Here is a 16,043-nt window from a genome sequence, read left to right as displayed (position 1 = left end):
AAATACAGAAATGATACATTTATTTATTGTCAGATTTATGCAGTGTGTGGCAAAGAACTGAAACAGGATCTTAGGATTTTTGAATTTACTGGATAACAATCTAATGCTTTCCGTAAAGAAAGTTGCCCCAACTATTTCACAGCTGAGAATGTATGCCCACAGGGTTTTCCAGAACTGATAATGGGTTGAATGTTTGTCTTGAATTCATTATTATTATTTGGTGAAAGCTCGTACAGTTTTGAGCACAGGCAGTAGTATACTGGTCAGTGTTTAATCAATTGCCTTTGTGAAGTGGGATTGAGGAGTGGGGAAGTCCTGATTTGTAGCATTTGCCAATGTCTGTGGTATAAATTCTCCCACTATGACTAATTTCAAGCTACCAAGATGATATCACTGAACACTGATCATGGAATTAGGAAGAGATACACACAAGAGTCTCTTGTTAGCTGGTGTAAGCTACCTTCACCTGTATGGGTTACATCTGTAGGGTAGCATTTTTCTTTGTGATGTGAACAGGCAAATATTCGAAGTAAATTTATGATCTTGTTTAATCTCTGTAGTGCGACAGTCTTTCTCAAACCTGTGACGTCCCCTGATATGCCAGATACTGAGTTACAGTGTAACTATAGCCAAAGTTAAACAAATTATGTTATTCTTACTATTTACTGCATTCTGATATATTCTGTCCCAATTAATTTGAAAAAATAAATTATTTCACTATTGCTACTTTTTATTTATTTAACACATACATGACCGTTCTATATGTCAAACCTGTTTTTAAGTGCTTTACAGATACTGATGTATTCCTTCATTAGAACCAACGTGTGAGGTAGGTGTCCCATTTCATCATTTATTGCTTGGCAATATTACTTGTCTTCCCTACCTCAGTGAGTATATAATGTCAAAATAACAGTGTTTAGCTGGGTGTGGAATCTCATGCCTATAATTCCAGTGCATTGGGAGGGTGAGGCAGAAGGATCACTTGAGGCCAGGTGTTCAAGACCAGCCTGGGCAACATAGTGAGATCCCCATCTCTACAAAAAATTTTAAAAATGAGCCAGATATGGTGGTGCATGCCTGTAGGCCTAGCTACCTGAGATTCTGAGGTGGAAGGATCGTGTTTGCCTAGGACGTCAAGGCTGCGATGAGTCAGGATTATACCACAGCACTCCAGCCTGGGTGACAGAGCAAGATTCTGTCTCAAAAATAGTAAATAAATAAATGATGAAGTTGTGCTTTCTAAGGTTTAGTCCCGAGTGCTGTATTTGAATGGAAGCTGCTAGAAGGTGGGAATCATACCTGTTGATTGTTGCATCTTCCACAATTCCTAGTACAGATCTTAGACAATCTAGGTGTTTGAGACAGTGAACAAATGAATGGATGCATGAGTGAGACCATAGTCCCAGCTACTTGGGAGGCTGGGGCAGGAGGATCACTTGAGCCCAGGCGCTCGAGGCTGCAGTGAGCTATGACTGTACCCCTGCACTCCAGCCTGGGCAACAGAGTGAGACCATGTCTCTAAAGTAAGTAAATAAATGAATAAAGAAATAAATAACAGTGTTTCTAGTTTACCTTGGAGTGTATTTTAATTTATTGCCTTTTCCCCCATCCTCTGAGATTATGATGACCGTCAGTGCTTTGTGTGCCAAATGTTTTTACAAAAATCATTTTGAAATGACTAGTAATTTTCTCCTGCTCCAAATTTTTTCCTCAGTGTTATGCCTAAGTCATTCTATTTTAAATTCCTCTAACCATTTTCCCTTCGAGAGAAGTAGATTTGGGGGACTGTTAATTAAGACTAGTCATATAATTTTCTGAGCCATTATCTTCTGGCTGCTGTGAATTGGGTAAGAGTCTCATTGCACTTCAGCTGCTCTGCTGACTTCTCTGTGTCTTGATTTTATTGCCTCACATTCTCCTCTAAGTGGCTACTTTTGCACCAACCTAATATTAAACTTGGAATAAAATCCAAAACTTTTATCCTGGCCTGTAATACTCTGCCACAGACAGTGTGGTACAAGGGCTAAGGGTTTGGGACTCAAGTTCTGATCTTTCTACTTGCTAGCTGTGTGACCTTGGAAATAGTGTTTAATCTCTCTGTGCCTCAGTTTACTCATCATTAAAACAGGAAAATAGGCTGTCTGTAGTGGCTCATGCCTGTAATTCAGTGCATTGGGAGGCTGAGGTAGGAGGATCACTTGGGGGCCAGGGGTTTGGGACCAGCCTGGGCAACAATAGCAAGTCATCCCTGTCTCTATAAAAAATAAAAATTAAAAGAAATTAGTCAGGCGCGGTGATGCAAGCCTGTAGTCCCAGCTAGTTGGAAGGCTGAGGCAGGAGGATCGCTTGGGTCTAGGAGTGGGAGGCTGCAGTGAGCTATGATTGTGCCACCGCACTCCGGTGTGGGCAACAGAGCAAGAGCCTATCTCTAAAATAACATAAAGTAAGATGAAATGGAGAAACCATAGGGTTTTAATAAGTGCGTTAAACCCTATTAAAACCGTAGGGTTTTAAAATGTAGAAAGTTCTTATCAGCTCTTTTCCTCTCCCACCTTCCCCAGGCTGGAGTGCAGTGGTGCAATCCCAGCTCACTGCAACCTCCGTCTCCTGGGTTCAAGCGATTCTCCTGCCTCAGCCTCCTGAGTAGCTGGGACTACAGGTGCACGCCACCACACCCGGCTAACTTTTTTGTATTTTTGGTAGAGACGGGATTTCACCACATTAGCCAGGCTGGTCTGGAAGTCCTGGCCTCAAGTGATCCGCCTGCCTCGGCCTCCCAAAGTGCTGGGATTACTGGCATGAGCCGCTGCTCCCGGCCTCTGTTTTAATTTAGATAATGTATTGTTTTCCTGTTCTCTTTGCAAGAGGAATGCACACTCTAGAAAATGCCTCACTGCTGAATTGTTATCTTCTGTCCTGTTTTGTTTTTCTTTTTTCCTCCTGTTAGGTATTAAAACCTTTGGGGAACAATTTAGAGGTAAAAATAAATTCCTATAAATAAACAACAAAGTAAAGTGTGTTATAGTTGCCTACTTAACCACTTGTCTGCTATCAAAATGACATTTTCTTGGTTATTCAGCTTATACAGTGATGACCAAAAGTCGTTTCAGCAGCTAGAATCAGATGTGGGAAACCGTATGGAAAGGCTGCTGTTTTGACTTTTACAGGCAATGTGAGCCTCTCAGCAGCTGAGGAGATTACTCTCTTTATGCTTATATCTTCTATGGATTTTGTACAATGAATATTGTTTTACCAAAACAACAAATAACAACAAACAATGGGAAAAGAATTCCAGCTCGGCCAGGCGCTTTGGCTCATGCCTATAATCCTAGCACTTTGGGAGGCTGAGGCGGGCGGATCACAAGGTCGGGAGATTGAGACCATCCTGGCCAACATGGTGAAACCCCGTCTCCACTAAAATACAAAAAATTAGCTGGGCGTGGGGGCGGGCACCTGTAGTCCCAGCTACTCGGGAAGCTGAGGCAGGGGAATTGCTTGAACCGGGAGGCGGAGGGTGCAGTGAACTGAGATTGCGCCACTACACTCTAGCCTGGCGACAGAGCAAGACTCTCTCGGAAAAAAAAAAATAATAATAATTCCAGCTCTAAGTCGACATTTAGAAAGTACTCATTTGGGCCGGGCACCGGTGGCTAACACCTGTAATCCTAGTACTTTGGGAAACCAAGGTGGGCAGATTGCCTGAACTCAGGAGTTCGAGACCAGCCTGGACAACACGGTGAAACCCTGTCTCTACAAAAATACAAAAAAATTAGCTGGGCCTGACTCGGGCGCCTGTAGTCCCAGCTATTCAGGAGGCTGAGGCAGGAGAATTGTTTGAACCTGGGTGGTGGAGGTTGCAGTGAGCTGAAATCAGCCAGGGCACTCCAGCCTGGGAGAAAGAGTGAGGCTCCATCAAAAAAAAAAAAAAAAAAGGAAGAAAGAAAGTACTCATTTGGAGAGAAAACTCATCATGGAGCTAAAGGGAATAGTACTGAATACATGACCCTGGACTTTGCTCAGAGGTGTAATTGCTGGTGCCTTCCAATGACCAAAAGATTTCTCAGCTTCCTCAACTCTCCCCAGGCCTCTGGGAGGTCATCAAAGCTTTCCAGTTAATGGTTCTAGTACTTCTCACTTGAAAAGAGGAAGCAGACTTCCTATACCTTCTAATCTAAATGAGTCCTTTTGAGCTGTGGAGAGATAAGAAGTTCACAGACCTAATTTCACCACATATACATGTATTTCATCAAAACCAGACTCCAGCTGAGAATTCATTGTTCATAGCAGGGCTCCTAGCATCTGAAATGTTAAGACTCTCACTGAGTGTTGAAAAAATGTTAATGTGTCACTTTTGGGGTTTCCACTTCCTGGCTTTGAAACAATGCTGAATTTGCAATCATCTTTCAAAAGCCCAAATTATACAGTGTGTTCTGAATGTTAACAAAGGCATTTGGATTTTCATTATGACAGCTTCATCTACCAAGAGGGGGGAAGAAAAGTTCTCTAGGACATGACATATTCTAAGGCACATTTTCTGTATTGATTTTTTATTTATTTGTATTTATTTTATATTTTGTGATGGAGTCTGGCTTGTTGCCCAGACTGGAGTGCAGTGGTGTAATTTCAGCTCACTGCAACCTCCTCCTCCTGAGTTCATGCAATTCTTGTGCCTCAGCCTCCTAAGTATCCGGGATTCCAGGCACCTACCACCATGCCCGGCTAATTTTTGTATTTTTAGTAGAAACGGGGTTTCACCATATTGGTCAGGCTGATCTCAAACTCCTGACCTCAGGTGATCTGCCCGCCTTGGCCTCCCAAAGTGCTGGGATTACATGTGTGAACCACCGCACCTGGCTCTATATGAATTTTTAAAATAATGTAAGAGGTTCAATGGATATAAATGAGCATCTGAGTTTAATAAGAAGTGGTTTTATGAATTTAAGAATACTAAATTGTTATATAATTTTCTCCCTTACTTGAGTGTTATTTATTAAGATGATTCCCACTCAGGCCACTGTGAATTCTAAGTTTGGTAAAGAAGTTTCTAAGGGCATGGGTGCTGACATTTGCCTATCAATGATTCATCCTGGAAGTAAGTAATGTGTCATCGAGAATTTAGATTATCTTTTTAGTTTATAAAAATGCTCAATTTACACTTCAACTTTAACAATAATTAGTTAATTGTATAAAAGAAAATATAAATATATTGTGTCCTTTAAACAAACTTGTACTTATAGTAGTCAAGCATTTTCTTAGTTATCAATCATTGTTTATTTATTTTAAAATGTTTTCATGTTCAGCTTCATGCTGTTCAACAAATTCTTATTGACTTTGCCTCTTTGACCTTTAGAGCTACTCGGTCTAATGACTCCCTTTAAATTTTGTCTTATCTCATCATATGGCCGCTCAGCATGTTTGCTGAGTAAACTTTGTTAAGGCCTGATAAATGTGTAGCAACTAAAATGGCGTTTTAGTGGATAAATATTTGAAACAGAACACATTAGACTTTCTGTGTATAAAAACAACGGCATCAACATTATTTTAGGTCTTGAAATTGGAGTTTGTTCATAATTCAACCTCAACACTCATGTATACACGGAGAGAAACACACACACACACACACACATACACACACACACACACACACACACTGGTGTTACATCATGTGCCCTATTCATTCAGATCACTCGTGTGTTGACTTGGCCACAGAAGAGAGGCTTTAGGTTAACCAATCCTAACAATCGCTTCAAGAATTTTTGTGAAAGAACAGCTTAAAAATCTTGGATTCAGCATGTCAGTCTTCACTACGAATCTTTAGTGGTCAAATAGATTCCCTCTAGGCTGGCACCGTGGCTCATGCCTGTAATCCCAGCACTTTGAGAGACCGAGGCAAGCAGATTACTTGAGATCAGGAGTTTGAAACTAGCCTCGCCAACATGGAAACCCCATCTCTACTAAAAATTAGCCAGGCATGGTGATGTGCACCTGTAATCCCAGTTACTTGGAGCGTGTGGGCTGAGGCAGGAGAATCGCTTGAACCTGGCAGGTGGAGATTGCAGTGAGCCGAGATCATACTGCTACACTCCAGCTTGGGTGACAGAGCAAGGCTTTGTATCAAAAAAAAAAAAAAAAAAACCACCACACATACACACACAAAACAGTAGATTTTCTCTTAGCACCAAACTTCATGCCTGAAGATCTGGGGTATGGTAATTTCTGCGAGCCTCTTCTTACAAAATGACAGGGCCTCTCTGTCTTACAAAATGACAGGGTTGGACTGGAGGACTTTCAGATTCATTTGATTTTATGACACTCAAATGTTTTATAATTAGCACATGATCTATTGCTTCTAGACAGGCAATAGCAGCCATAAAGTTAAGAGTTTGTCAATTGGAGTCAAACAAATCTAGGTGTGAATTCCAGCTCTGTCCAATACTAACTGTGTTTGAATATGGGCGTCTTTTAACTTCTCAGGCCCCAGTTTCCATAGTTGTAAAATGGATAGTAATCCCTATTTCTCACCTTTGTTCTGAGGATTAAATGAGATCATGTGTGAAAGTGCGTAGCTTAGAAACCAATACTGTTTGTTATTATGGAGTGGTAAAAAAATGACTTTGGGTTGACAGGTGCAGCAAGCCACCATGGCACACATTTGCCTATGTAACAAACCTGCACATCCTGTGCACGTACCCTGGAACTTAAAATTAAATTAAGTGAAGAAAAAAAGGATATGGAGAATTCCACCATTAAATGGAATTTTAAATTTGAATAACATTTGAACTAAAATGTAAATAAATCTGTTTATTGCAGGTAGTCAAAATGGACACATCCCTTCAACCTCTTTGCAACAAATAAAAACTGTGACAGAGCAAGTGAGGCAAAGTCAAGAAAATGCTGCATCTCCCCAGGCAACCAGCAGCACCCAGGTGTCCCAGCCATCAGGAGCCAGGACACAGAGCCATGTGTCTGTGTTCATGGGGCCCCAGGAGCCCTCCTGTGACTCAGGAATCCTGAGAACAATGTCTCGGAGCGACGTCCGGGCAGAGATATTCTTATGGAGCTTTCTCCTGTGGTCTGACACGATAGAAATGGTGCGTGTGGCCGGTCACCCCAACGTGTACAAGTCAAGCTGGCTATACCCAGTCTACATATTCAGTTTTATTTCTCTCCTTCGAATTACATTCACTCCCCAAAACCCTCTTCTCAGTTCCCTGGGCGTCCTGCTGCAAGATTTGCCATTTGTTTTTGTTAGACTTGGTTTAATCATTGCGCTGGGGACCATCACACCGGTACTGGGCCTGTGTAAAAATGTCCTCGTGACTCTCTCTTACATTTACTTCAATTACCTAACCAGACTCAGGTCTTTTTCTGCCTTTGAAATGTCTCCATTTTAAAAAGAAAATGGAATTGAGTAAGACCTCTTTGTGATACCTGTGTGCACATTTGTAATCCTTTCTTTTCTTGGGGTGTACATTTTTGCACTATAAAATAACAATTGTAGAGAATAAGCCATTTTTACTAACTCTAGCATATCCGTTTTTTTTTTTACATATACAAATGGTGCTAAATTTAAGCAAAGTTATATTCTTAGATGTTGGCTCTCAGGTATTTCTAGAAAATATTAGTTGTTAATTTTAGTTAGTTGTGTATACTGAGGTCCCCAACCCACAGACCATGGTCCCAGTACTGGTTTCACAGCATCAGGTGAGCCTCGAGCTGAGCATTCCTGCCTGAGCTCTGCCTCCTGCCTGAGCTCTGCCTCCTGTCAGATTAGCAGTGGCATTTGATTCTCATAGGAGCTCAAACCCTGCTGTGAACTGTGTATGTGAGGGATCTAGGTTGTGCTCCTTATGAGAATCTAATGCCTGATGATCTGAGGTTGAACAGTTTCATCCCAGAACCATCCCCCACCCACCCCCACCTCTACCCCCAGCCATGGAAAAATTGTCTTCCGCAAAACTGGTCCCTGGTGCCAGAAAGGTTGGGGACCACTGATGTATACCACACTTTTTCTAAGAATACTCTTCAATAGAGCCCTTTTAAAAACTAAGAACCTTTTTTTATCGAGTTAGCCCTAGAATAAGATTTTAATCTTTTATATAAATAAGAGAGCATTATATGAATTGATTGATTAAATTTAGTTTTAAAAAAAGCACTTGAAGTTATTGAATCATTTTTAGATTATACTTTTTAAAAATGTGAAAATTGTAGTTTTAGGGGTTCCTTCAAACATGGAATTATATTCTTTATTCCATTGTGGCAAGGGACTTTTATTTAATAAATTGATTTCAGCATAAAAAACAATGCACTTTAATAGATATTTGGCTGAGTTTAAGGCTTAGCTGTTTTGCCAGTACTGAAGTACTAATATGAGTGTTGTTTCATATAATGAAGTCAAGGTACATCAGTAATACCAAGATAAAGTTTCATAATAAAAAGCCATAAAGTGAAGACAGAGATTTCAAAGTCAAAGAATATCTTATTTGTGGAATTTGATACTGTGATAAATAATCAAGTACAAGCCCTGTTTAAAATTAAAAGTTCAGTTTACAAATATAATAGCCAATGTATCAGTGTCTTATGTGATACTATATCATGAATATATTGATGTTATAAAATAATTAGCTTCAAAGTCGTGCAACTTGCTTTCATCCTGTTGGGACACTCTCTGATATTCCCAGTCAATGCTGTTCATTTGATAGAAATTTTCAGGTGCTAGAGAGATTTGTGAGAGGCTTATGTATGCAAGGGTAGTGGTTTATATGGTCAGGTTCTCCAATGATCTGTGGTAACAAATAGCTTAAGAATTCGACATGTGGCCAGGTGTGGTGGCTCACGCGTGCAACCCCAGAACTTTGGAAGGTCAAGGCAGGTGGATTGCTGGAGTCCAGGAGTCTGAGACCAGCCTGGGCAACATAGAGAGACCCCACCTCTACAAAAAATCCAAGAATTAGCTGGGTGTGGTGATATGCACCTGTAGGCCCAGCTACTTAGGAGGCTGAGGCAGGAGGATTGCTTGAGCCCAGGAGATTGAGGCTGCAGTGAGCTATGATCATGCCACAGCACTCCAGCCTGGGCGACAGAGTGACACCCATCTAAGAAAAAATAAAAGAGAATTTGACCTTGTGTTATTCTATGCTTCACCAAATGCGCCACCCCCTGCCACCCCGTCTCCCTTTCCCTGTGTTTTAGGATTTCTGTCACACTGCTAGAGAAGATCTGCTCACAGTTGTTAAAAGCTTACCTTCCAGCTTTCTGATTTGAGGTAGGTTCTTTGACCTCTGTGGGCCTCCGTTTCTACATCTAAAAGATGAACGTAATACTAGTACTACATTAATAAGGTTAGGAGGATTAAAGGGTAAGGAATCCCCTGAGCACATTATCTGGCAGATGGCCGAGCACATTATCTGATAAATGTTAAGCACCGGATTGGTAACAAGTCTCCAAGAAACAAGTATCTCAATGCATTTTTAGAAATTTCCTGTTTTATTCTTCTCTGTGTCCCTGCTTGCCCTCTGGGAATTATCATTTAAACCTTGCACTTGTGAAAAAGAATACAATCTTAAGGTTAATTCAGACTACTTTTTCACTGAGCAGTATTGTGTTCAAAAGTGATCAATCTGCTGAATGTATAGATTAAAATGGACACAAACCTCCGTTCACTGGACATTTGAGTGTCTTTCCTCTGAGTTCCCATAGAATCTGAATTACAGCATTTTACTTATACTTACATTATGTGTTTACTTTTCTGAATGTCCTATTAATCTTTAAATTCCTTAAAGAAAAGCCTGAAAGCATCTTGTTTAACAATGCATCTCTCTCTTCATCAACCAACCCTGCAGGTGCTTACCAGACTTATAACTTAAAAAGATTATAACACAAGGCCTGGTGCAGTGGCTCATGCAATGACTCTAACACTTTGGGAGGCCTTGGCAGGCAGATCACTTGAGGTCAGGTGTTCTAGACCAGCCTTGCCAACGTGGTGAAACCCCGTCTCTACTGGAAATACAAAAATTAGCCAGGGGTGGTGACACCCACCTGTAGTCTCAGCCACTCAGGAGGCTGAGGCAGGAGAATCACTTGAACCCAGGAGTCAGAGGTTGTAATGAGCTGAGTTTGCACCTTTGCACTCCAGCCTAGTTGACAAGAGTGAAACTCATCTCAAAAAAAAAAATTATAATACAAGTAATTTCTTTCAAATTCTGCCATGGATAGCTTATTATTAAGAAAAGCCTATAACCAAGGGATTAATTTATAATATTACTAAATATGAAAATATTTTATGTAAACATATGTTTATATTAGAACCAGTGCTCGGATAAACTCAGAAGTATTGAGTTTAGAGTGCATTTTGTATTTAATACTTTAATATTAATGTGCCTGATATTTTCAGAAGTCACACTTTATACAAATAATGAAGGCATATACAAAAGATTGTGTGTAGGAGGAAAATTGAGTAGCTAATTTAATATTTTAATTAGAGTGTACACGTTTATTGAGTGCAATTCTATGGTGTTTAGTAGATATTACAGCAAATTACACTGGGAAAACACTGATAGTTCTACACTGTAATTAAAAGTTACATGTATTATTAAAATTATTAGCTTGGTACAAAAGTAATTGCAGTTTTTGCCATTGAAAGTGGTGGTGCCTGCCTGTAGTCCCAGCTACTCGGGAGGCTGAGTCAGGAGAATTGCTTGAACCTGGGGGGCAGAGGTTGCAGTGACCTAAGATCTCACCACTATACTCCAGCCTGGTTGACAGAGTGAAATTCTGTCTCAAAAAAAAGTCAAATACAGTTAGTTATAGGAAAGTACATTTAAAAATTAATCTATGATTAGACTATTAATAGTCTAATAATTTTATTGCATTATAGTAATAAAATAATTGTGTAATTTTATAAAATTTTATTGATGCTATAATTTTTATAAAATTTATAATTTTATAAAAAATTCTAATACCTGTAATAGACTTTTTTAGTGTCTTTTCTTTCTAAATGTTAATGTTTGAAATTTTGATGTGTAAATGATAGTCTTGTTTATCTTGTTGAGGCACCCTTTCACTGAATGACAATTGAATTGAGGCATAGGAAAGAAAAGGGAAATTAAATTGCTTGCTGAAGGCCTACTGTGTGCTGGGCATCATGCTGTTTGCCTAATAAATGATTGCCTTGTGCTGCGTTCCTTGGAGCAGGGCCTTACATAGTGAATATATCAGTGGCTTTTCACAAAAAGAACAATGTACTACTTAGAAACTATAGAACTTAAAGTACGGGAGGCTGAGGCAGGAGAATCGCTTGAACCCAGGAGGCGGAGGTTGCAGTAAGCCAAGATCGTGCCACTGCACTCCAGCCTGGCGACAGAGCGAGACTGTCTAAAAAAAAAAATAAAAAAAAAAATAAAAAAAAATAAAAAAAAAAAACTACTTATACTCCATAGAAGATATAGTATAAAATAGAAAAAAAAATGAAATGGTTAAAGACATTTTGTTTCACAAAGGGGCTATTTTTACATGTTAATTAAAATTCTATGTTTAAGCAAATCTCTTGTTGGGATGTTTGTTTCGTTATGAGAGGGTGCATTTGTGTTAGTCAGGGTTCTCTAGAGGAACAGGACTAATAGGAGAGATGTATATATGAAAGGGCGTGTATTAAGGAGGACTGACTCACACGATCACAAGCTGAAGTCCCACAATAGGCCGTCTTCAGGCTGAGGAGCAGGAAGCCAGTCTGAGTCCCAAAACCTCAAAAATATGGAAGCCGACAGTGCAGCCTTCAGTCTGTGGCCAAAGGACCAAGAGCCCCTGGCGAACCACTGGTGTAAGTCCAAGAGTCCAAAGACTGAACAACTTGGAGTCCGATGTTTGAGGGCAGGAAGCATCCAACACAGGAGAAAGAGGAAGGCAGGAAGACTCAGCCAGTCAAGTCCTCCCACGTTCCTCTGTCTGCTTTTATTCTAGCTGCGCTGGCAGCTGATTAGATGGTGCCCACCCAGGTTGAGGGTGACTCTGCCTCTCCCCATCTGCTGACTCAAATGTTAATCTCCTTTGGCAACACCCTCACAGACACACCCAGGAACAATACTTCGTATCCTTCAATCCAACCAAGTTGACACAGTGTTAACCATCGCAGCCTTTACACAATTTTCAGCTTCCTGGTAGCCTGTCTCACATCCACCTTCTGTGGTCTGTAGTAATCGGATCCAGACACATATATAGTAGAGTCAGAAGGTGAGAAAACAGAGAAACAGCTATGTATACCTGCCCACATAGAGACACTGAGAACCAGATCCAACTGCATTAGAAAGGTGTTTCCAATCTTTACAAGGTGACATTAATTAATGAACTCTAAATCATACAGCGCCCCTTCAGGTGGGACAATGCACAGCCTCTACATCCCTGGATACCAGTGATTAATACTTTTACTAACATATTTGTATTAACAATTGATTATTTATGAGAGCTTTTACATATATTACCATATCCTAAAGATTACTTTTTGGACATTTCATCAATTTAATCATTTGACAAATTTGAGTGCCTGTCATAGAGTAGGTATGTTTTTTATGAATGACTTATTCACAAAAATATGTTGGTAAAACTGGCAACATTACTTTAAAAAGTAGTTTAGTCTTAAATGTATTATAAATTGATTTTATATGAATTTGAGGATAATATTTACTAAAGTAACACTTGCTGTGAAAGTTTGCATTTATATATACACAAATCTTAATTTTCTAAGCTTTGTCTATTTTTAATAAGATTTTTAATTTTAACATAATTATTCTTACATTGAAATGGAAATAATGGATTTTTAAGGAATACCTTCTTTCTCTACAAAACTTTTTTCTTTTAAATATTTAACTCAGATGCATTAGAAGTATTCCAGGATATTTGAGTGAATAAATAGAAAATTTGCATTTCAAATTGCTGAAAATTATACATAACCTTACATAGTTAGGGTTGTTCTGAAGAATCAGCCCAGCAGTTTTGTGTCTTGGTTTCCGTCGGTAAAGTATAAGTCAATTTCAGATTACAATACATGTTTAATCTATTCCAAAAATGTATTTCAAAAATTAAATGGTTCAAATAGCCTTCTAATTAAATTACTTTGTAAAATGGTGATGTGCCAAGACAAACAGAACCAAATGAAACAAAGTATTGGTTATAGAAATACAAAACTCATAGGTCCTTCAAATAGCATAAATCTACACATTGTAGATTACGATAAATCTAAATATATTATCTGAAGACAATTACAATTAAAGCCTGATTTTATGTAAGTAATTGAATGCAAAGAAATTGGATTGCTATGATGTGGTCATTTTCTATTAAACTGTAAATGCATTGTAGATATTTTGCTGTATTTTGATAAGGATTGAAAACTGTGAGATATAAGAAGATCTAAATTTTTAAATTTTTACTCAGCTGCATCGTATCTTTTTTTTTCTTCTGGCTGAGTAGGAATTATCTTGATAAGATTTGAGTAAATTTGTTCATCAAAAGATAGGCTTACTGAAAAAACACCATTTCTGAATGGCTTACCAGTTTTATCTGTAAGAAATGATGTAACAGGTTTTGAAAAAATTTGCCCAGCTAATTTTCTCAGAACTATTTCAGAGCGAAGTTCATCTTACATGAAACTGAGTGGGTAGGAGGTGGCTGATGTTTGAGAAAGTCTAGGAGGAAATGACATAGTTCAGTGATTGTCTTGCCAATAAAAAAATGAGAATTTCCTTTATCTTTTAGCTTGAAGAAAGGACTAGTTAAAAATAACCACCATCATCAATAGCTAACCAAAATTCAGAACCAGAACTTAGTAGAAGGATGTAGATGGCGTGGCATGAGTTGGATTTAAAGAAAAATGTGGTAAAGTATATATAAGACAATTATTATTACAGTCATTTTAACTGTACAATTCAATAGCTTTAAATATATTCACCATGTTGTTTAACTATCACCACTCTATTTCCAGAACGTTCCATCATCCAACATCCAATGGACTCTGTGCCTGTTAAACAATAACTCTCCATTCTCCTCCATTATCTACCTCCCCATCCCTTAGTAAACTCTTTTCTTCCTATCTCTATGAATTTACTTATTCTGTGTACGTCACATAAGTGGAATCACATAATATTTGTCCTTCTATGTTTGGCTTATTTCACTTAGCAATATGTTGAAACGTTGTACATATAGCAGATATCAAGATTCCTTTTTATGGCTGTATAATATTCCACTGTATATACATACTGCATTTGTTTATCTGCTAACAGATACCTGAGTTGCTTCCACTTTTTGGCTATCATAAATAATACTTCTTTGAACATTGTTGTACAAATATCTGTTTAAGTCCCTATTTTCCGTTCTTCTGGGTACATACTAGAAGTAGAATTGGCAGTCATATGACAATTATATGTGTAACTTTGTGAGGCATTGCCAAGCTGTTTTCCACAATGGCTACACCATTTTACATTCCTACCAGCAATGCCTGAGGGTTCCAATTTCTCATATTCTCACCTTCACTTGTTATTCTGTTTTTTTCTTTTAATAATAACAATTCTTTTGGGTGTGAAACTGTATCTCATTGTGATTTTGAGTTACATTTCCCTAATGACTAATGATGTTGAGTGTCTTTACATGTGCTTATTGGCCACTTGTATATTAGGTCCACTGACCATTTTGTATTTGGTTTTGTTGTTGTTATTGAGTTGTAGTTGTTAATATATTCTGAATATTCATCCCTTATCAGATATGTGATTTACAGATGTTTTCTATTCTGTGCTGTCTTTTCACTTTCCAGATAGTGTTCTTTGATGCACACCATTTTTAATTGTGATAAAGGCCTATTTATCGACTTTTTTGTTGCTTGTGCTTTTGGTATTGTATCCAAGAAATCATTGTGAAATCCAACGTTGTGAAGATTTTCTTTCCTGATGTTGTCTTCTAAGAGTTTTATAGTTTTTAGCTCTTAGGTTTAGGCGTTTGATCCATTTTGGGTTAATTTTTGTATTTGGTGTAAGATAAGAGTCCAGTTTCATTCTTTTGCCTGTGGATGGCCAGTTTTCCCAGCACCATTTATTGAAAATGCTATTATTTCCTCATTGAATGCTTTAGGTACCTTGTTGGAAATCAACTGTACTTTATTTCTAAGTATTTTATTCTTTTTGATCCTATTGTAAATAGAATTATTTTCTTTATTTTCAGATTGTTCATTACAAGTATATCAAAATACAACTGATTTTTGTGTTTTGATTTTATGTCCATGGGTTTATTTCTGGCCTCTCTGTTCTATTCCATTGGCTTATATGGCTATCCTTATGCCAGTACCACACTGTTTAGATTACTGTTGTTTTGTAGTAAGATCTGAAATCAGGAAGTGTGAATCCTTCAACTCATTATTTTTCAAAATTGTCTTGGCTGTGCGGACTCCCGCGAAATTCCATATGAACTTTAGGATGGAGTTTATTTCTGCAAAAAAACCTGTTGTGATTTTGATAGGAATTGCATGAGTCTATAGATTATATTGGATAATATTGACATCTTAATATTATTAAGTCTTCTATTTCATGAACACAGGGTATCTTTCCATTAATTTAGGTCTTTTTCTTTCAGCAACCATTTGTAGTTTTTAGTGGACAAGTCTTTTGTCTATGTAGTTAAATTTATTTCTAAGTATTTTATTCTTTTTGATCCTATTGTAAATAGAATTATTTTCTTTATTTTCAGATTGTTCATTACAAGTATATCAAAATGCAACTGATTTTTGTGTTTTGATTTTATGTCCTGCAACTTTGTTGAATTTATTAGCTCTACAGTTGTGTGTGTGTGTGTGTGTGTGTGTGTGTGTGTGTGTTGGAAGCTTTAGGACTTCCTACATTTAAAATCAGGCCATCTGTGTACAGAGATAATTTCACTTCTTCCTTTTTAATTTGAATGCTTTTATTCTTTTTTTTCTTTTCTAGAGCCTCTAGCTAGGATTTCCAGTACTAGGTTGAAGAGAAGTGATGAAAGCAAATAAAAGCACCAATCAGAACACACAGTCCTGA

General features: G+C 38.2%; 1 protein-coding gene across 3 annotated transcripts in view; it reads left to right on the top strand.

The window, feature by feature from the left end:
- Nucleotides 1-16,043, top strand: part of TMEM236 (transmembrane protein 236) — a 54,634-nt gene extending 38,591 nt beyond the window's left edge. The window contains exons 4-6 of one of the 3 annotated variants that reach the window (XR_010339487.1): nt 6,811-7,091; nt 13,747-13,866; nt 15,960-16,043. Coding sequence is in view for 2 of the 3 variants with exons in the window: in XM_012465448.3 (XP_012320871.1) it covers nt 6,811-7,394 (584 nt within the window). In the remaining variant the exon portion in view is untranslated. Of the gene's footprint in view, nt 1-6,810; nt 7,509-13,746; nt 14,040-15,959 lie in introns of those variants that run through there. The other 2 variants (XM_064368392.1, XM_012465448.3) reach the window with 2 other exon arrangements.

Source organism: Aotus nancymaae, unplaced genomic scaffold (assembly GCF_030222135.1).
Source record: "Aotus nancymaae isolate 86718 unplaced genomic scaffold, 86718_ANA_hifiasm-v0.15.2.pri h1tg000077l, whole genome shotgun sequence".
Classification (NCBI taxonomy): Eukaryota; Metazoa; Chordata; class Mammalia; order Primates; family Aotidae; genus Aotus; species Aotus nancymaae.
Note: the sequence above shows the minus strand (reverse complement) of the source record. Positions and strands in the feature narration are given on the sequence as shown.